The sequence below is a fragment of the Tribolium madens genome, unplaced genomic scaffold (genome assembly GCF_015345945.1).
Source record: "Tribolium madens isolate multiple individuals breed KSU strain unplaced genomic scaffold, Tmad_KSU_1.1 Scaffold_91;HRSCAF=231;Tcas5.2_LG7, whole genome shotgun sequence".
Lineage (NCBI taxonomy): Eukaryota > Metazoa > Arthropoda > Insecta > Coleoptera > Tenebrionidae > Tribolium > Tribolium madens.
Genome location: NW_025401063.1, coordinates 6,008,218 through 6,029,547, shown reverse-complemented (window position 1 = coordinate 6,029,547; position 21,330 = coordinate 6,008,218). Strand labels below are relative to the sequence as shown.

Sequence of the window (21,330 nt, the reverse complement as noted above, 5' to 3'; positions counted from 1 at the left end):
ACCTTCCACTTCCCAAAATTTTTATTAATTCATTTCTTCAAACTGTCACCGCACTCGGTACGATTCGATTTTATCCAATTAGGTGTTGCATTTCTATAGTGTTGGATAATGATTTTGGTTCTTGTGAATATTTATTGTGGATGGGTAAATAAAAGATGTTTGCTGTAGACATTTATTTAATATCTCTTATATGTTTCACAGTAAAGTAATATAACATCAATATAACTATATGATATGTATATTATGATATGTATCAATCTCGTTCCATCGAGAACTTTGCGCTCAAACATGTGAAGCAGTATTTGAAATCCTTGTCCGCGATCAATTTAGCACTGCTGCTATTTGTTTTCTGCCATTATTCACAACTTAGTAATTAATCGCGAAAGGTTTCCTGGCGCAAATAATAATAAATCATCACAGTTAGACGGTTAAAAGTTCTGAAATATTATTCTGTAAAATATAACTCTTGTGCGTTCTACGAGAAGCACAATCAGTAAAATCTCCCTTACAACTATATAAGTACTACGATATGTATTTTTTATCATCTCAATACTAAATCTAGGCCAGATTTAAAATTTGATTGAAAACACCTTAAACACTATAAATACCTCAGCCAATATGTAAAATTGAAATCAATACGCTTACGGATGTTAATGCGATCAAGAACTTACGTTGTACGTTTCTATTGGAGGGCTCGAACTAATAACACTAGAATTCCTCAAATCAATAAAACCGTAGTAGTGTACAACAAAAACCTATAATCGATGTAACCGTACGACGTAACTTCCAAAGTAACGTTGAAATGTACATGTTTTGTTACAAATTTAGTGCATAGGTCTTTTAAAACCGGCCAGTCCTGTGAGCCTCTTCTCCCCGGCCGTGTGCTGGATATTACTTTTGATCTGGTCGGAGGCCACGGGCCCTATGCACACGAGCGGATCCTTGAAGTAGGAGCAGACCTGCGAAAATAGTCGCTCATTTTTATCGACCCAATAGTGGGAATTTGGGTCGCGACCCACTTTTCATCCCGGAAGATTGTACTCACCTTCCGCGGAGCTTGTCGGTGACGTCTCTGCAATTGGCAACACAAGCCGCGGGAGATGTCACACTCGCTTGACATGTTGCAAGGTTCGGAATATTGTTTGTCTTGATGAACAGGGGGTCTGCATACTCGGGTCGAAACACCTGGTTCTGCTTCCGCACATACTAAGCCTGATTCGCAATCGCTGTCTCTTCGGCACAATTCACCAACTCTGCGCCCGTAAGCAAATAAACACGATCCGACTACTGCAACAAGTTGGCCGAATTACATTAAAGGCATTCTATATTTCAAAACTAATTTGCAATTGCGAATGTTACTAGTTACTACCTCTTCATTGCGTGTGTGGTTTTTCATCTTTTTTTGAAACTTGTACCATAAAATAGCGTTTTGAGACAAATTGAAGCACTTGTGGCGTGTATAACCTTTTTGAGACTCCAGAAAGCATACACTTTTAATGACCGATTTAAATGAGCAATGAAAAATCTTTTAGTTACTTTATTTAAGTTGTTTATTATTTATTTACTCTAAATGACATATTTTCAACAAAAATCATAACAACAAAAATTAAACTTACTTTAATTTTTAAATACATATTATTTTGTTGTCGAATAGAAAAAAGCAGTCACGGAAAATTTTAATTTTTTGTTAATTTTGTTTATTCATAATTACCTATTAATTAATTTTATTTTTTCCACTTTACAGCTTACTTAAGTACAGCTTAAGTGTATGTACATAAGTTGTAAGAAAATATAATACAATTATATATATATAATCTTTGAAATTTTTAAACTTGATATTAATTATATATTTTATGAGTTTTCAAGTCTGCCATCCAAAAAGTACCTAACGTGGAAAAATGCATTGTTTTAAAATAAACTCTTAAAATTAGGCAATTACTCGGGTAATCCGGATCGGTTTAACAGGGTTGTTAGCTTGGACAGCCTAGAGGTTTGAATAACAGAAAGTCGTTATCATAATAATAACGATTTTCATAATGTAATTTGTCGTCCCAACTAATAAAATTTTAAATTCTGAGATGCTTTTGATAAAGCACACCGCTATTATTTTCTCTAATATAAAAAAAGTTTGTTTGAAAAAATAACTTTTTCACTTTGGAACACTTTGTGCGATCTAAATCGAATAAAAGCTCCGTCAGATTTTTTATCCAAGGATTGTTTGTGTTGACAGCGAGAGTGCCAACAATTTTGTACAAAAGAGACAATTTCGGAACTTGCCGTCCGTTATCACTCAAGCAATTTTCCTTCCTTTACCTCCTATTCTTAAAGTAGCCCTAAACATTTACGTTTTTTTTCAAGATTTATCGAGCTGTCCTCGCTGTTGTAACATTATTAAGGTATAAAAGGAAAATGGCGTAATTCAATGATATTACCTCCATCTACGTCGACACAAACAGAGCCGGGGCAGCAGTGCTCGTTGGCAGTGCATGGTTTTCCATAGCAGGGCTCCTCCTCGCCTTCGTTGGTATACTCTTCTAAAATTCCCTTGTCATCGTCGCCTGTTCTCTGAAACGACATTTTCGTATAATTTACTTCCGTTGATTCAATTTTCGTCTTGCAGATAAAAAAAATAAGTGAGTTTTGGTCGGAATACTGGCCGAAAAGTAAAATTGGATGTGGTTTCAATGTTATTTCATTGAGATTAAATGGCAGCTAACCTGTATAAAACCTCCATGTCCCCCATATCCCATGTTTGCGAGCATTTCGGGCGAAAATCTATTAAAAAGTCCTCCCCAAGCATGTGTTTTATGTCCCAAAAGGCAAGCCGTAAATAGTATGATGAGAGCACGCATTTTTAGTCTGAAAACAACAAGTCATTTTAATAAAAGGTGAACGACACAATGAAAACTAAAAAGGCTTTTTACGTCAGTGATGCAATTATAAATAAAATCTTCAAATTCTGTATTTTATAAAAAAATGTAATAATATGTTATTTATCTAAAATATTAAATTATCTAAAACCCTTTATCCTTCCCTTTCACATCGTATCCAATTCTGTTCTGTCTGAAAATGGATACTGTCGAAAATTAATTTACATCGCATAATGAGAAATAAGTTTGCTAAAATTACGAAATGCGTGTATGGGTAGATACCTATCCAAATGTACGCGTATTATATTAAACTTCTGTAACCCAATATCTAGCGTTCAAAATTTTAAATTAAATTCAAAAATAACAGCTGTTTTTTTAATTATGAGCTTTTCATAAGGCGGAATATAAATGATCAAAGAAGTTAAAATTAAAAAAAATTATCAATAAGTTTACAACCAAAAGATTTCTTTTTGATATTAGTCTTAACTAGCCTTTAACACAAGAAATAAAAAACAACTACTCGTAACATAAAATGTTATAATAAAAATGGTGATATATTATACTCGTAGCTTCTTTTGCCATTAAACTATCGAAATATCAAATGTGAGCTGTTGGTTTTTGTAAGCTTTATGGACTATAATTGAAAAAGAAAACAATTTTTATTCAAAAAAAATATAATTGTACAAAATTTTATTTTTATCCAAACTTCTAAACAAAGCTTAAATTAAAGCGTTTATAAAAAAGTGTCGTGTAAGAAAAAAATACTTGACTTTAGTTAAATTCATATTTTTTTTTATGTTAGATATAGATACACGATAAGTACTAGTCGTAGATAATAGTTTTAAAAAAGTATTGGATACTGAAATTAGATAAAAAACAGTTTTAGACGTTATTTTTAAAAATAGAACTTCAGTCTTTAAAAGTATCTACAAATATTTTCACTTAGGTTAACATTTTAACCATTTAAAAATTTAGTCACATCCGTTTTTAATTATTTTATTAACTTACATTTACAGAGCTGAAAACTGTGTGTACCCATTTGCTTTTGTTAAACACAATAAAAAAGTTTAATTAGTTTGCAGAAGCGTCGCGTAAAGCTCCTGTTATCGTACCTACATGAAATAAAGTTTCACACAATTGTGTTTAAGACTATTTGCAAAACAATCTATTCACAGAAAATTAAAGAGAATTATTGTTACTAACTTTATTCATTCAAGTTCCAAACTATAATTAGTTTTAAGAAACAAGAAAGAAAGTTTATACTAAAACGCATCTAGGGTGGTATGACGTCTTTCACCCTCGTCCTGTTAAAAAAAAACGCGGAAGCATATTATAAAATACAGCGTCAAACCTTAACGAAGAAAAATTTACCAGAAAACCTACCCTTGCTACGGTTTACATCATTCATTGAATTTCCTGTTCCATTAATAAATTTAACACTTGGGTTGAAAACGTATTTTTTTTTTAAACACATCCGACAGCTCTATTATTAGTTACTTTAAAGCGAAAAAAATGTGGAAAACGTGAACAAAGAGGACGAGAAGAATGTGTAACATTTAAGAGACGCGTTTGGTATTTTAATAAGTGTGGCTTAGTCTACTTACCTCTAGATTTACAAAGACTTGTAAAATGTAAAAACCCCCAAATTAAGAAACACGTTAACACTCACAACCCTTGTAGTTGTTTTAAGGGTGACTATTACGCCACGCTACTGCAGTCTGGATCCATACAGAAATTTCAGTTATATGTCCTGACCTCGGCTGCTTTCGTGCAGGATCGGCCAGGATAACGGCGTGGGTGGCCATGTTGAATGAGGAAGCTTTTAAGCTTGCGATAATGATTTTCGTTTCAATTATTACAATTGTCACAATTAAAACAAATCATTTAAAATTTACGCTTTGTGTTGCATCCTCTCTAAGTTTTGTTTATAGTTAATAAGTGGCGGGTTTAATTATCTCTTAGATGCCTGCAGACGTCATCGTCTCGCCTTTATTGTACAGAAGTTGGATCTAAAAATGTGACCATCGAACTTGAGAGCTTACGTTTGACAATAATTTTTACTGTTTGAACAGTTGTCGGGAATAAGAATAAATCGCTCTTGAGTCGCTCAATTTCAGGTTATCAAGCTTTCAGCTTTGTTGCTTTCTTGTTACTTTTCCTATTTTTGCATCGTTTTCATGCTTTTTCATGCATTTAATGAGAAATCGCATGTCTAGCAGGACATCAGCTTCTGGCATTTTTTAAAAGGTCAGGTCAGGATAATTCCGTCGTCTTTATATACTTCCTCTGAATGTTAATTTTTTTATGGCTGATGGATTTCATCTAGGTTTTAACACAAGTTATTGATTTTTTCCTATTTAATGCGGGTCAGGTATTTAAGTTAAACATTTTATCTGAAATGAAACAAACTTTTTTTAAGTTACAAAGAGATGAAAGACTGGCAATTATTACTTTTTTCTCGCTGACTAAAATCCAGAAACAAAATTAAATGTCACAATAAAAAGCTTTCCGAACAGTGACCTAGGTGCTACTACAGCTTTTTTAATCATTTTACTTTTAAACAAAGTGCTTAACTCGTCTGTTTTTAATCGTAGTAATTTAATTTTGAATCTTATTGTTAAAACTAAAATTTAGATAAGCAGTTTAAATGTTGCGAAAAGCATAAACAATAATACAATCTAGCATTTCTTTGTTTATAGTAGTTAGCGAAACATAAATCACATTAGAAACATTGTCTGTAAAAATAAACATTTTGAATATTGTGTATGCCATTTTTTCTCTCCCTAGTGTTTCAATATTTAATTTAATGAATAAACTCAGTCTAAATATGATTTAAATCCAATAATACATAACTTAAATCAATCCAAAATCACAGAATATTTTTAATAGCATAATTTTAATTACAGTTTTGTTGTCTGTAAGCAAAATGAGATAGAACAACAAATTGGTTTTATCGATCGTAAGGATATCGAGTTCGTGCTTTGAAAATTAATTTGACTACTCTTAAAAAATATTTAATTTGTGTACAAAAAAGTGTAAATACACTTTATTAATTAATGAATTTGCCTTTATTTTGTATCAAAAAATGTTACGTGCGTAGGACTGTTTAATTAATATGAATGACAACAAACCTCTGCTGTTGTTATTTACAGTGTCTCTTTAATGTGTGTAAGTAATTAGTTCAGGGCAGAATCATTATTATTAAAGTAATATCATGTAGACGTTTATAACGAATTCATGATGTGTCTGAAATTTCCTGTCGGTGATGGAAGGTCATTTCCGCTCTATCCTGGTTCGTAATTTTCAGCAGGGGCAAATTTTTCTTAATCTGATGAGTATAATTAACAAGAAATTTTAACTGTTATTGCAATCGAGAGTATTAATTAATTTTTTTTTGTAAAAAGCTTATGCATAAATAATTTTGTACAAGAATATTTGCCTGTTTGTTATTCACATTTTAAAATTAGCGGACTGTAAAAAGTAAAAAAGAGAGCGAAGCAAATCTGATAAAAATATAAAATTGAGTTCAAAGAAAAAAGTTATTTGGCTTTTGCAAAATTTTTTTCTCTTACACGACAGTGACAGATGAGGTATCAAACAAACTTGTAAAGGCTTTTATATTTTTGTTAAGATATAAATTGCGTTAGTGTCACTGTTTATTAAAGAAGCTTTTGAATTCTAATATCATATTAAATAACTTCAATTAATAAATTAATTATTATGAAAACAAATGATACAAACGTTAGAAGGATTAAAAGAAAGGTTTTTAATAAATTAATATATTCCTTAAATAACTAAATAAATAAATACATAATTACAAAACACTCAACATTTCTCTAAATATCTTTAAACGCGGTAAAGTTCATCACATGGGCACTTTTGAAAAATTGTTAACTGGTATCGATTCCGGTTATAGCAACTATCCAAGGTTTGTAAAAGGTCGTCCTCATATACACCCCTGGTAAATAGGGCGCCGCACATTTGATCCCATGCGACACCGTCCCTGCTAATTGATACCTTCCATCAGGCCTCTGCAGGACGAGAGGACCTCCCGAATCGCCCTATAAAAACATAATAAATATTCAGTAATACGTAAGTGCAAAATTACCTCGCAAGAATCCTTTTGGCCGTTCGCGTATCCCGCACACAGGAACGAATCCAGGATAACTTTGGAATGTCCTGCTGTCCGGAACATTTCCTGACAGACATGATTTTCCATAATTGGGACTTGTACTTCTTGGAGGACCGAAGGAACGCCTCCGCCGTATTTGAGACGGCCCCATCCCGTCACCGTAGCCATTCTTCCAGTGAAGTCTTCGCCGTCGCGAGGTAGACAAATAGGGACTGAAAAAAAGTTATTTAAAAAAGAGAAAAATGTTCCGGAGAAATTGGAGCAGTTGTATTTCATCACCGCGATGTGTTTTTTGCTCGTAAAATAGAATACCTAGTATAGAAACGCTTTCGTCTGATTGAATAAAATTTCAGACGCAAATATTCATGTTCTAAAACAGTGTAAAAACCTGTGATAACTAATTAAAAATTTAAGCAGGTTTCTGAAATTATAAGTAGATAAAAACAATTATTTTGTACTCAAAGTTAAAGAGTGCTTTTATTAACTAATCTCAGTAGATAAAGTAGACTTTTATCGTCTAGTGAAATAAAGTAATTTTTATCTACTGTTTAAATTCAAGAAATTCTGGTAGGTGAGTACAAAATAAAACGAAATATTACACACGACGATAAAGGTTGTTTATCTACTCGTGAAAAAAGTCCACTCGTGACTTAGTCACTCGTAAACTTAACCTTTTCACTCGTAGATAAACAATTTCTTTTCCGTCTTGTATAAATTATATTTATTATATGTATAAGACGATAAAGAAATGTTTGTTTATGTGAAAAGATTAAATGAGTGACAGAGTCACGAGTAGACTCTTTTCACAAAAAGTTGCAAAATAGTATATTATAAGTACATACATAAAAAGAGAGAAATGCACGATTATTTCTGAGGTGCACAAATAAATAAAAAAAATTCAATTTTCAACTTTACAATCTTTAAAACTGAATACTAAATACCGTCGTTTTATTATTTCTGTCATAAAAAAAATAGAGCAAATGTTGTTCAAAACCTAAGCTTTGCTTATTTTTAAAGAATCCATATTTTTTCCAAAAAGGACAACCAATTAATATGATTTTACAACAAATACTGTTTTTTCAACGTAAATAGTTAACCAATAATAGCTTGGTTTTATACTTTTTGTTCATCTTCTAAATCAACATTTTCTTTATTTTTTAGGTTTGTTGAAAAATTTTGATCTACATTTATAGTAATATCATTTTGCTAAGACCTACTAAAAATTTTATGACACATTAGAAGGAATTAACCAAACAATGGCTTGAATTTGTAACCCTCCATAAATGGCACGTTCCTTTGCAAGTGTTGCTGCACCCAACACAACACAACAGGGCCGTATTTAAAACCAAAGTAGTGGTAGAGTTTTACCAAGCTACTATTAAAAAAAAATCTGCTTTATTTAATAATAACTTGTTAATAACCACCTGGCTTTTTTAAATTTCTTAAAATACTTGACTACATCAAAAACTATTAAAATATTTCAAGAATTTTAGACAAAAAGAAAGTAAATAATCCGGCCCTGTTCAAAACTGACCTGTTTCAGGGTCCGGGTGGGTCCACTAATTTATGAATTGTTTACCCTCTGGTTTACTCTTAACAATACCGCATTTAACTTAAAAGTAATAAAATTTTTAGTAGGTCTTAGCAAAATGATATTAGTATACTTCTCTAACTCTGTAACATTTTACTCTTCTGTTATGTAATTTAAGTTATTTGTTTTAGTTTCTGCAAAAAGATTTTTCAGAATTTCATTTTTTTTTGTTACCCTGCTCCACAATTTAAGAACCGCTGCCATAAAACAACAACTGGTTCTCTAAGAATGGTTTTGCTAATATGTACCTACCAAGTTTTCGAATAAATTTCCGATCAAATTGACTTAGTTTTAAAATTAAATTGGCAACAACGAATTATTGGTGATATTAGATTGTATCAGATGACGGCATTGCCAGTGACCACACCTCGGAAATTAATAATAATGAAAATTGACTACCTATAAACGTGTGACGTTTGATGATAGTTTATGTTGCCAACTTAACAGGACAATTTGATCGGAAATTTATTTGAAAGCATGGTATTTCTTTTTTGAATTTGCTGCATTACACAATTTGTGTAATGTTTTTATGATTTCTTCGCAAAATCGTGAATGCTAGTTTAATTTAAATGAGACTGCAAAGCGGCTAAGTGGGCCTACATAACCAGATTGAGGAATTTGTGTGCGTGTTGAGTAAACCGTCTGCTAATTGGAATTTGTGGGCCCCCAAATCGGCATCTTTGTAATGGATCAGCGAACCGTTCCGACGATGATTATAATAGAAAGTAGCCTGCTCGCACCCAGGTACACACTCAATCTGAATCATAATTGACCGTCTACCTACTTTTCAATTTGCAAAAATACCGTTCGGTGGGCAAATAAGAAAATAAAACTTACTGATATGCGCGTCGAATTTAACCGGCGATTCCAGTTCGAGTAAAGCCAAGTCGTTTTCGAACGTTGCAGCGTCGTATTTTCTGTGTACGATAACTCTTCTAACGTTCCTACTGACCGGTCTTCGACTCTCGAGGTCTCCGGAGATATCGAATTCGCCGAAGACGGCCACTAAAGAGGCCAAAAATCCGGGCTGGCAATGGGCAGCGGTCATTACGTATTTGTTACTAATTAGAACACCTCCACATTTATTCTTTGTGAAGAGTCCCAGCCATGTCGACTCACGCACGAGCACTTGCCAAGGAAATTCGCCGAAAGTCGCCCCTTTACCACCGACTATTCTTCCGGTTTTCAATAAAGGTCTTATGCCACATTCTGGAAAAATTATATTATTAATATACACTGCTACAGCCAATTAGTTTTAAAGAAATCCAGTCTTTTGGTAATTTTGTTTTGCAAGATTTTGTATAGTAATCATATAATTCATCGCAGAATGTGGAGTAAAAACTCAACATTGTTGGACAAAGTTCTTTATTAAAAAAATACAAAACACAGGTACCTTTTACCCACATTGCGCGTAACCATACAACAACAGGTTAATAAATAACAATAAATATTTTACAAATCATTAAACAAAATTACCTAAAAATTAGAATTGGCAATATTAATAAGTTAAAAAAATAAACAATAAATAGTAAATAATAACAGTAAAACTAAATCAATAAATATAACTAAATTGCCCTTTCTTGTTATCACAATTGATATAGGAATGGGTCGAAGACGGCATCTTCAAACAGTTAGTGGCGCTTCTTGAAGGCTGTTACTCGTCTTCTAGTCTTATCTGTGAATATAATTATTTAATTTGTAAACTAATGTAACTGTAAATTACAAATGTAAGCAATTTACTGAAAACATAAATATGTACGCACAAAAAAACTAAATTTATTAAAACTGTAGCTCTGTATTTTATAAAATATCAAAATGTTAAAATATTTTTCGTTGTTGTAAATATTTATTTGAATTGCTTTTCTCGTTTGAAATAGATTTTCTAAATAACGAGTGTCTACACAATAATTTTAGACCATGTTAATCAAACAAATTCTATAACCTGAATTTGCTGTTTGCATTCAATACATCCTTTGTTTTGTAATTTATGTCTAGTCAAACTTAACTGTAATTTATTTTGTTTCATTTAGTTTGTTAACTACACCCAGGAGTAATGATCTTTGCAATATAATATTAGCAATATGTATACACGTAACGTAGATTTTCAAATGTTATTTATTAGATAGAAACTTTCTGAGAAATTTGCCAATTTTTAGGTAATTTGTAGTCACTGTGATTCTCATTTAGGCTTCGAAATTAAAAAAATCAACTTACGGTCTCTGTATTGCTCCGAATCCGAAAGAACATTTTCTTCTTCAATGAAACTTTCCGTTGTCGTTTGTGGCCTTTTCGTTGTTTTCGGCCTCTTTGTGGTGGTGGTCGGCCTCTTTGTTACCGTTGAAGATGGTCTACGAACTGTCGTTGTCCTTTTCGTAGTAACTCTCGTACTCACTGGTCGTGAAGTCACAGGTCTAAGTGAAGTTGGCTTCGACCCTGGTTTTTTCGTCGTAGTACCTTGTTTTTTGACTGGCTTTTTCGTTGTAGTATCAGCAGTTGTTGTATTTCTGTTATAGACAACATCTTTTAAGCCATCAAACGGCTCTTGCAACCCTTGAATAATTTTATTTACAAACGACTCCATTTTGGTGTTCAACGCCTCGTCTTCAATAAAAGCTGGAGTCGTTATATCCTCATCACTAAGGACTGGATTAGACATATTCAAATTTGGATTTCGCACTGGAGGGAAATTGACATATTGATCTGGGTTTGCTTCAACTTCAACAGCTCCAGTGTTGTAATCTAATGGATTTAAAGAACTTGAGATACTAGGTTTGGGAGTAATTAAAACCGTCGGTTGAGGTCGTTCACTAGTACTGTAGATGTTCTGAGTCACGTGGTTATTGATTGTGACACTGTTGATGGGTTTGCTGTTTGAGTTCAAGCTGGGTCTGGCATAGGGAGGTCTCGGGGATGAGTAAATTGAACCAAGCGGTGGTCTCGGTGTTGTGTATAGTGGAGTTCCAGAAGAGCCATATTCGGATTCATCCAACGGCCGTCTTGTGATTACATCGTCTTCAGTTACCGGACTTAAAACTATTAGAGTTGGTGCCGGACTTGGAAAAGTTGAAAATTGTCCAGGTGTTGAAGTTACGGAAAATCCAGGTCCCGCGATGTGTGTGTTGACAGTTGACGCTGGATTTCGTGTTGGTATACTACTGTAGACGTAAGAGGTAGATGGAGGTCGTGTTGAAAGAAAAGCAAGAGGCGAATTAGCGACAGTACTGTGTCCTGCCGGTTTTGGGGTACTGCTGTAGTCATACGGTGTTGTGACTCTAATAGTTGTAGTTTTTCTATTTGTATTTTTTGTCGGCTTGCTCTTTCTTTTTGTAGTAGTTAGCGGTGTTGTTGTTCTTTTGGGTTTCAGTGTTGTACTAAAAACATATGAAGTGGATGGTGGTTTTTTCGACGATGTTGTTGGAGGACTATAACCCGGTCTTCTAGTCGGGGTTGCACTAAACACATAAGATGTCGATGGCGGTTTTTTCGAAGTTTGGCCATAGTACGGATTGTTGGTCGAGGTTTCATTCAACATTTGCAAAATATTTACAATAGAATCGATTTCTTGCGTTTTATTTGGTCTAGCTGTGTGAGATATCGTTGGTACTAAAACGTACTTATCAGTATCTGACGGTTTTGATGGTTTTGGTCTAAAAATTGGTTTCTGGTACCCTGGCGATGGTGTATAATGTGATGGTGCATTGGATACGGAAATATGAATTGTTGGCATTTCTGAATATGGCACTGTTGTTTCATCGAATCTCATTGTAGTCTTTCTATCTTCTATTGCAGATTCCTTTGTGGTCATTTTAAAATCATTGGGGCTAATACTATTACTGATTCCATGTAAAATCATTGTTTCCGGAGCTGTTGTGTGTGTAACTCCTGTTGTGGAAAATTTAACTTGATCACCACCAATTTGTACCATTGCGTTATCTTGTGCGGTAGGTAAAACTCCGGGATTAAGCAATGTTTGGGTGATTTGAGACACTCCACTGGACATTATATCTATCGGAGGAGGGAGTGTTGAAGATGAAACTTCATTGTTTATACTTGTCACAGGATGGAGATCACTTTCTACTAATTCTCCTGATGCTCCTGCTGGTAATTGACAACAAGCACCAAAAAGGAAGCCATCCATACAGGCTCCGACCACTTGACCATTTCTCTGACTGCATTCATGGTTGAACATACAAATATTGGGGCCTCCAAGAGATGTGGTTGCTTTTCGTGTCGGTTTACAGAAACGAGGCGTTATCCTGTATCCTCCAAACAGCTTTTTCGACTCTGAAACAGAAAATTAATTTCAGCGATAGCAGGAAATGAAGATCTTATTCCTATAAAATTTTATATATCATTATTTAAATTAAAAGTAACTAGAATTCAGTAAAAATAAATGGTTATTACTGCAAATGTTCGTTCGTTTTATTTTATCAAACTGCTCGCTCGCAGTGAATCAATAAAAGTGGACAATGCCCGGTTAAATGATTCAAAATTTTAATGAAAGGAAAACATTTTGTAGCGTTAGGCGACTTTTTGTGTAAACGTTAAATTTTGTTCAAAATCGATGGCTATATTTATACGGAAGGCTCATTTATATTGAGAAAATGGAGATATAAAATGTAGTGCAGGCGTTAAATTGCTTTTGCTGCTATGTTTTTGCACCAGAAACGATCGTTTGCACAATAAAAGCTTGTTCACACCTTCTGCGATACATTTTTGGATTATCCACTTTTGTCAGAATCGTAACATTTACATAGCCTTTGTAGGTTTCAGTTCAATTTCCCAAATGAACTGCCTTCCAACTTCCAATTATTTTAATTCGCGTTTCGAATACAAAACGCTTCGTTCAATTATTATCAACATGAAGGAGCTTTGAGTGCAAGAAGTGCAATGTTTAAAGTGTTCCCTAGAGCAAGAGTGATGCTTGAGCTAAAGTATTTTGTTTAAATAGAAAACAATGCATCTTTACGATATCTGTATTCACTTAACACAAACTAAATAATTATCCATAAATAATCGCGGCTTGTCACACTTTCTTCGGCATAAATTTATTAGCTTAATTAAATAACATTGCCTGAACTAATAGCGATATTGGCAACATATGGTCTCGTGGAAAGCAGGACATGGAAATATGTTGTTCCGTTTTGATTTTGGTGGTAAAATCAGTAACAATGATCTCACTTCTTATTCATATCGCTGTAGGTTTATGTTTTTTTTTGACCCACAAATACCGGAAGCTTCGATGTGTCGCTTGTGGAATGCTCTGACTCACCTTAAATATCTTGCCTCAAACAAGGATACTTAAACTCAAAAAGGATATGTTCAGAAATGGCTAGAATTTAGTCGTTGTTTTAAATCGTGCTCTTTTAAGTAAATCTTAGATTTTTTACTTTCGGAGATGGTTTTGATTATTCTAATACTTATCGAAAATTTTCTCATTCGTTCATTAATATTTTCAACTTCAAGCGAGATAAATGTCAATATTATCGTTATCTCATTTAATTACTACTAACCGGTAAAGGCATTTTGGACTAAATATTCAAATCACGTTAATATTTATGGAAAAGTGAGCATTATTTACAATTTTAAAGCGCTGCAATAAATTCAATTGGCCTGATTTCTAACCGAGACCTACTTGAGTAAGAAAATCAAAGAAGGTGTCATTTTGTATTTTTCTGAAAATTGCATCAATTTTAAGTGAAAGTAAATCACACGTTTATTGTGAACAAAGAGAAACAAACTTGTCATCTTGCAATTTATTGATGAACCGTAAATAACGTGTCGCTCATTTTACCGGTTTGTTTAATTTTTTTCCTCGCTAAACAGCACTTTTATTTATTTACTGTAAACTGACCAAGCCTGTTCCTGCAACATTGAGCTGCTTCGTAAGAAAGTTGCACTTTTTGACTACATTGCATGTTTAGCTAATGTTTTAGTTGCTAAATTGTGTCCTTCACGCTGTTCGTGATTTTTCGGGTCAGTTGCACTTACTTTCCTGCAGCTGATGCGGTCACGTAGTAGGCCAAGACAAGTCGGAATCCGGCACACATCTCAGGAAAGGGAAGTTCTAAGAGTTGCGGTTTTGATTTTTACTATTATTTGAAATAATCGCGTTTTACTAACCCAGGCATACGGTCTTTGATATCGCCCGATTTGAGTCCGATTGAGATGACGTGGTTTGTGCGATAATACGGTTAATTAGCGAGGTAAACTCTCGATTTCAGTTGTATCGGTCGCAGAACGAACGGAACTTCGACTAGCTAATTTGAAACAGTTATTTTCACTGCTAGTGCTAAAAAGGAGAGCCAATAGGTCGTCAAGAAAAAAAAAAGGTTTGAGTTGCATGTGAGTATTGCACAGTGTTATCATAGTTCTATAATGGTGGTATTTAATCAGAAGGTTTGAGACATTTTGTCTGTAGGTGAAATAGACCGTGGAGGATGGTCTAAAAGTCTAAATAAGTGACTAGGCAACTCAATTCGGTACGCTTGTTGAATGGAATTCCAAGTTCATTTTGCTTTTAAAGGACGAAAAAAATGAACTCGATTTACTATCGTTTGATACAATTGTTGCTTTAAATAAAACCACAAATAATGATCGGCGTTTCAAATTTTTGTTACATTTTTTACTCAAGGAATCTCTTAGACATATGGAAGTACATAATATAATTATTCTTGACATTTAAATACAAATCCAAATAAAATAAATCCTGAAGATTTGTAATTAAATTTTTCCCAACTTCCAAAATATTTTGTTGATAAAATAAACACAAACAAGACAACGGCTATCTTGTTCTTTTAGTGTAAACTCCTCTTATATTATACCGTTTCTTTGCAAAGTGTGAAAAAGTAGAAAAGACTGCCAAGGTAACTATAAAGTTGCAAGGGTTAAAGATCATGACCTCCTTGCAAAATAGGTTTCTTCTTAACACGGACAGGTTAATCTGCGTTGGTTTTGCTTTTATTTCCATTTTCTTGCTTAATACTTAATAAATTCGTAAAAATGTATTAGTACATATTTTGATTTTTATTATTAACAGTTACTATTTTTTGTTTTTATTTTGATTCTCTTCTGGACCTCTTGGTCTCGCAGATGAATTTAACACACACTAACTTCTCAAACAACAAACGTTTTATTAAAATACGTCGCATTTCAACCACAAAGTGGTCATTCTCAAACAAAACAATTACTGGACACAATTATTAATTTTTCAAGTATCTATTATTTTCAAGAGTTTTACATAAATGATTTTCGTTTTCGACCTACGAATAATTTTCTCTTTTATTATTTATTTTGCTTTGTATATAATAGCATAACAGTGAATACAAACATTAATTCCATAAATCATGATTGTTTTAATTGACTACAATAAATTAGTCAGAAAATTTTCAAAGTGCATTTATCATTGTTTGGATAACACTATTGGTCAACAATTTTATTATCACATAAAGATTAGAAGCCGAGAAACCCGTTACCAAAAACATTTTAATTGTTTCTTATAGCTATTACTTTTATTCAATGCACTGTATTTTCAATTTGCGTGTTTCTAATTGCTTAAGAATGAATCCGTTTGTACCACCACTTTACAAAAGTAACCTTTGTTAAATTTAGCAGAATGCCTTTTGAATTTTTGATAAATGGTTGTCTGAAATTCAGGGTCAGCGAACTTCGAAAGCAAGGACTCGAAACTTTTCCCTGTAGCGCAATAAAGTGTAAGCCCCAACAGGATGCATTATCAAAAGCTTTCACAGAAAGAGCCCGAAACGAAACCATAATAATGTGCGACATAATGATTTATACCTTTACCATTTATACAGAAAAGTGTTACGATGAGTATGTTGTTTAAATTATTAGTGTTAAGGGATCATCTGCCGTCTAGGTACACCAGAAGGTCGTCCTTCGTTGTCGCCTATTATCAATCTGTCCAATTTGTTATCATAACTGGATTAGTAGGGACTGTGACGTATCGAGACAAGTAAATTGTGTAACAAATTAATTAAACAATGCTAGTCTCGAAGCGGGCAATATAATTTAATTACTTCATCCCACACGTTCACGGTTTTAAATCGACTCGACGGTGCTCACACAAAGTGCACAAGATTAAAGCTAAATGAATATTCATTTTGTGAAATGCTAGTGGACGATAAGGTCTCAACTAATTCGTTCAGCCGCAAGCACATGTTTATCTGCTTGTTGTGACATAAATAATTTTCCTTTTGCATTATGCTCTCAGGGAAAAGACGATTGTTTAGAATTTTGTGCTGTCAGTTCAATCGTTTCCAGTTCGAATAAATTTCCCTTTAAGCCCGCCATTAGCTTTGTATTAAATGGCTGATGCTTTTTATAGATTGACAGAAGCTTTTGCTTCCAGTCCTTAGTAAACATCAAAACGGTGAATATTAATTTCGTAGTTGCAACACATTTACTTTAACTTGATATAACATAAAACATAATTTTAAATAATTTATATTCTGACCTAAATAATATTAGGGTGATTCAATTTTTGCACTCTAATTACTACTACGATGCTAATTTTAGTGATGTCTATGGCATGTATATTTCAATAAAACATTAAACTTTAATTATACTAAGCTAAATATTCACGACACGTAAAGTAGCCTTAAATTTTAACACAGTGGGATTTCGATGAATTTATAACTAAATACCGTGCCTAATTGAGACCTGCAGATGCCTTCTTGTTATCTAGTGTGGAACAAATCTGTGTTACATTTAAATGTTGCAACCTTTAAATTACTGAATGAAAACCCACAAAAAAAAATAATTATTCATTCTACTAACCCATGACCTTTGTATCAATTTTGCCACAGTAAGGTATCAATTTTTTCACTGATTGAACAATAACAAAAGGAAAGCAAGAAAGGTAAATGTGGGAATGTGGACATTCGCTCCATAAGTGGCATGAATCTTGATAAAGAAAATAATAACTCTATCAGCGGTGAATAGAAATTCGCGTATCATATTGCCTACTTTGCAATAATAAACACAACATCTACCTACACGTGTTTGAGCACGTCTATAAACATTATTCATGTTTTTAATACTGATGGAAGTGTTTATTTTGCCATCATGGTGGGGAGATATAATAATGGTAATGGATGTTTCAATGAGTTTAATTTCTCAAACTATTAATTTCGCTCATCATTGAATTGTAAAATATTGACGTAAATGGAATAATTACTGATTACTTTAATTAAGCGAAGCATCAAAGTATAAGATTGATTGAACTAATGAGCAAAGCAACGTTTTAAGTGATTTTTAAGATTCGAGTAAATGAATTTCTGTTATGTCTTGAAAGAAAAAAAGCAATTAATGCATCAACTAGATAAATTAGTCAAGATGCTTTTAGTTTAACTTGTAAAACTCGATTCGTGTGAAATGATTTATTATTTATGTGAATAGTGTCTCAAACGAAACTATATAATTTAAAAAAAGAATAGATATTCGAACTAAACCATCCGCAAAATAAGAAGCTCAAAAGTTTAGTAAAAACTAAGAATTGTTTTGTTGGGGAAAACTTTTCGAATATTTTAATTTATCCCACATTATTATGCACTTGAAATGCTTTATTTGTGCTGCTGGCATTTCTTTTAGTCTTTCGTGATGAATCTTTGGGATAACTGTTTATATCTAGTAGAACTCTATATTTTTTGAAGTAATATTCATACATTTATTATGAATAAATAAATATGAACATTGAAAGATGTAACTAACATTTCATGCAGTATTTCTTTTTTTTTTTCAGCTTACTTCTAGTGACATACTTTACTTGTTTCTAATGGTGGAAACAAAGAAAATGCAGAAATATGTATTTGTAGACAGGTATATAGTTTTAATGGCTTTGCTTGATAAACGGTTAAACTTTAAAAATTCTTTTGCTTTGCTGGTTAAATTTATCAACAGTGTTGACGTTTACAGTAGATAAGTGTATGTAAGTGCTCTCTATCTCCACAAAATGTTCTGAGTTATTTTATTGGTGCGTAAGTTTTCTGAAATTTTTTTAAGGTATTACAATCATCATCTGCAGCTCTATATGCATGCGATCTAAAGGTCCAAATATCAATGAAATATTACTAAATATTAAATAAGTTAAGTTTATTGACGTTCGAATCAGATAACAGCATGTATTTACTTTTAATTTGTATCTAATAACAATTAATGTTGATTTTATTTGTTTTTCTTAAAGCGTTACTCATCGGTAAATAACGATTTAAACCTTGTTTTGAAACGTGTTTTAACCATGATCCAAATATATAGCAGGCAATTCAGATTGTTGTGTACCTGTAATAATATTAGTAGAACGTAACGTTTTGTAGTATAAAATGTAAACATGTCAAGTTAAATGTACTTATCACGTGACTTTTGATGGGCCCCCATCACGATATCGAAAATTAACCGTCTTTTCGTAATTAATCTAATGAATTCAGCACGAAATAAAATCTACATAATTTAAAATTCTCAGTCGGTTTTAGCATTAAACTAAATCAAGAATGTTAACCGTAATAGTGACTCGTATCTCAATTTCGGTTACTATTAGCCTAGATTCAAGCACATGCATTGGGTTTTTCTTTATTGTCATTCAATGAATGGTTCCTGTTTCTAATCAAGCTACAGAAACAAATATGGTGGTCGTGTGATAGAGTAATAAGTTGGATAGCGTCATTATAACTTTCTGTCCACTTTTGTTGTTTGTTTTGATCGAGGTATCTCGTTCTATAATTACGTTACCTTTGCTCATAGTTATAATTATTGCGACATTGCCGGGTGAAGTAATTGGCACCAGTGACACTTACCTCTTCGGTTGCTACCACCAAATTCGATTTCCACAGCCAGTACAGAATGCAACAAACACAAACACACAAAGACGCTATACTTCATTTTGGCGATTCTAGTCAATGTTTAAACCGAATTGAAACTAATGGGCATGTTGCGATTTCGGATTTGGACACTCATTGACGAAGAGCCTCTTCGTGGTAAAATCCGCGGTGGTGAGGAGCCGGTAGATGACTGAAGACTTGCTGCTGGTCTGTCGGCCACCAGAGCATCCCAAGTGGGTCACTGGGACAGTGTAGCGGTCTTCCTATGGCACCTCCTGCCCCGCTGGTATCGTGCATGCATACACCTGTTACAAGACGATGTCAATTGTACGAAATTATAGCTACTTCGAGCCTCTTGGGTGCAACCAAACGCTTTCGCTCGACCATTAGGCACATCCTAACCGATTTTCTCACATTCCACTATTTCCGAAAAATGCTTTCCGAGAAAGCTGCTTTTTTCAGCCGAGGGTCAAACCCGACACGGCCCATAAGGTACCATTTGCAAAATTCTTCGCATAGTAACACTGTTTTATGTCACTTTCTTCAGTGACTAAGGTATGTTCAAGTGGATACTCTACCTTTTTGCTGATTGACGGCTATGCCCGATGCTACAAAAAGATGACAATAGTGAAAACGTAACTACATTTTATTCTCGAGAAAGTCAATTTGAAAGTCAATTTCGAACCTGACTGAAGAGGAAAAAGGGGATTAAAAAACGCAAATCGTTATTGTTGGTTTTAGTTGTGAATTGTCATCTCATAACTAATTTAATTTTAGATCCATTATTGTGGAATTGTGATAAAATTTCTCTGACACATTTAATTAACTGCGGCCGATTGGTGCTGGATTAAAATTGTGGTAGAGTGGAATTTACGGCTGGAAATGTGCGTTTTTTAAAAGTGGAGTGAGTTCATTCAAGTGTTATTGCATGTTACACGGTTCAGCATTACGTATTTAATTAAGTAATAAATAATTGTTTGTAATTGAAGTTAAATCAGACCATTTATGTAGTTTAAGGTGGCTTTATCTAAACAGAACAAGCCCTAAGGCTACTAGCTTGGGGCCACACAGGAAGTAATCGATCTTGTTTTAAGGATATCCTCAAGCGTTAGAAGTTACGAGTACATCTGCTATTTCAGAATAATATTTGGGTCATATATGACCACTCTGTTTCAACAGGTCAAGAATTTAATGGAGAAGCTAATTTCGGTGGTTTCTATGTAAATACTTATTTGAAAATTAAAAAAGATATGATGTACTCTTCAGAACTATTAATTTAAGTATGTATTTAAGAAATAATTATACTTTTACTTGTCACATAAACGTTTAAAATGTATGTAAATTCATACAAAATTTTGAAAGTGTGATATGAGCCATATTAAACGATGTAAAAACATTGTTTTAATTTTATATTATTGATTATTGTTTTACAGTAGATAAAAAGTTTTGAAAATCAAAATTGAAAACAAATATTACAAGGCATGTGATGATTGAATACGTGTATATGGTTTTTGTAATGAATAGAAAAAGGCATTTCTCACCAACTGGAAACGGCGATATTACTACTTTACCACACAATTGTGTTTTCAGCTACTAGAGAAAAATGCTGGTAACTACAATTATTTATTTGCTTCAAAATATGGAAAGTAGCAAAGATAAAAAGAGAAATTAATTTTTTTATTGTGACATTAGATTTTTACAGTATTATCAAAATATGGGCTCAGTTTTCTATATTATATTTTTTCTCAAATGTTTATTTTTGTAGTAAAATTAACAGAGAAATTACGATATATTTTTATTATTTTTTACATTTATAAACAATGCGAAATTTTATTGTTTTATTAAAAAAACATTAATCCTTGTGACAAGGATCCCACCGTACTGTATAGGGCCTATAATCCT

General features: G+C 33.1%; 2 protein-coding genes across 3 annotated transcripts; both read right to left on the bottom strand.

Moving 5' to 3' along the window:
* Positions 1–158: 158 nt before the first annotated feature.
* LOC123010953 (prohormone-3) lies at positions 159–4,590 on the bottom strand. Of its 2 annotated transcripts, none has more exons than XM_044408168.1 (5): positions 4,475–4,590; positions 2,718–2,859; positions 2,433–2,565; positions 1,046–1,287; positions 159–959 (listed from the first exon to the last, which is right to left on the bottom strand). In XM_044408168.1, exons 2-5 carry the CDS (start codon positions 2,850–2,852, stop codon positions 825–827), a joined length of 645 nt encoding a protein of 214 aa, XP_044264103.1. In that variant the 5' UTR covers positions 2,853–2,859; positions 4,475–4,590; the 3' UTR covers positions 159–824. The 2 variants fall into 2 exon arrangements, with proteins under 2 accessions (XP_044264103.1, XP_044264104.1); XM_044408169.1 differs by having other exon boundaries at positions 1,046–1,284.
* A 2,043-nt stretch (positions 4,591–6,633) lies between these two features.
* On the bottom strand, positions 6,634–19,733 carry LOC123010600 (serine protease filzig). The gene is made up of 5 exons (XM_044407625.1): positions 19,405–19,733; positions 10,808–12,877; positions 9,431–9,802; positions 6,979–7,214; positions 6,634–6,931 (listed from the first exon to the last, which is right to left on the bottom strand). The coding sequence occupies exons 1-5, from the start codon at positions 19,487–19,489 to the stop codon at positions 6,761–6,763; spliced, it is 2,934 nt and encodes a 977-aa protein (XP_044263560.1). The 5' UTR covers positions 19,490–19,733; the 3' UTR covers positions 6,634–6,760.
* Between the last annotated feature and the right edge of the window lie 1,597 nt (positions 19,734–21,330).

Excerpts from the sequence above, each read along its gene's own strand:
- LOC123010953 (XM_044408168.1), bottom strand. The coding sequence starts at position 2,852 with ATGCGTGCTCTCATCATACTATTTACGGCTTGCCTTTTGGGACATAAA. Across the intron at positions 2,566-2,717 it reads GACATGGAGGTTTTATACAG|AGAACAGGCGACGATGACAA; the intron begins GTTAGCTGCCAT and ends ATGTCGTTTCAG. Across the intron at positions 960-1,045 it reads ACCGACAAGCTCCGCGGAAG|GTCTGCTCCTACTTCAAGGA; the intron begins GTGAGTACAATC and ends CTATTTTCGCAG.
- LOC123010600 (XM_044407625.1), bottom strand. The coding sequence starts at position 19,489 with ATGAAGTATAGCGTCTTTGTGTGTTTGTGTTTGTTGCATTCTGTACTG. Across the intron at positions 9,803-10,807 it reads TTCGGAGCAATACAGAGACC|AATGTGGCATAAGACCTTTA; the intron begins GTAAGTTGATTT and ends TAATTTTTCCAG. Across the intron at positions 6,932-6,978 it reads GCCAAAAGGATTCTTGCGAG|GGCGATTCGGGAGGTCCTCT; the intron begins GTAATTTTGCAC and ends ATGTTTTTATAG.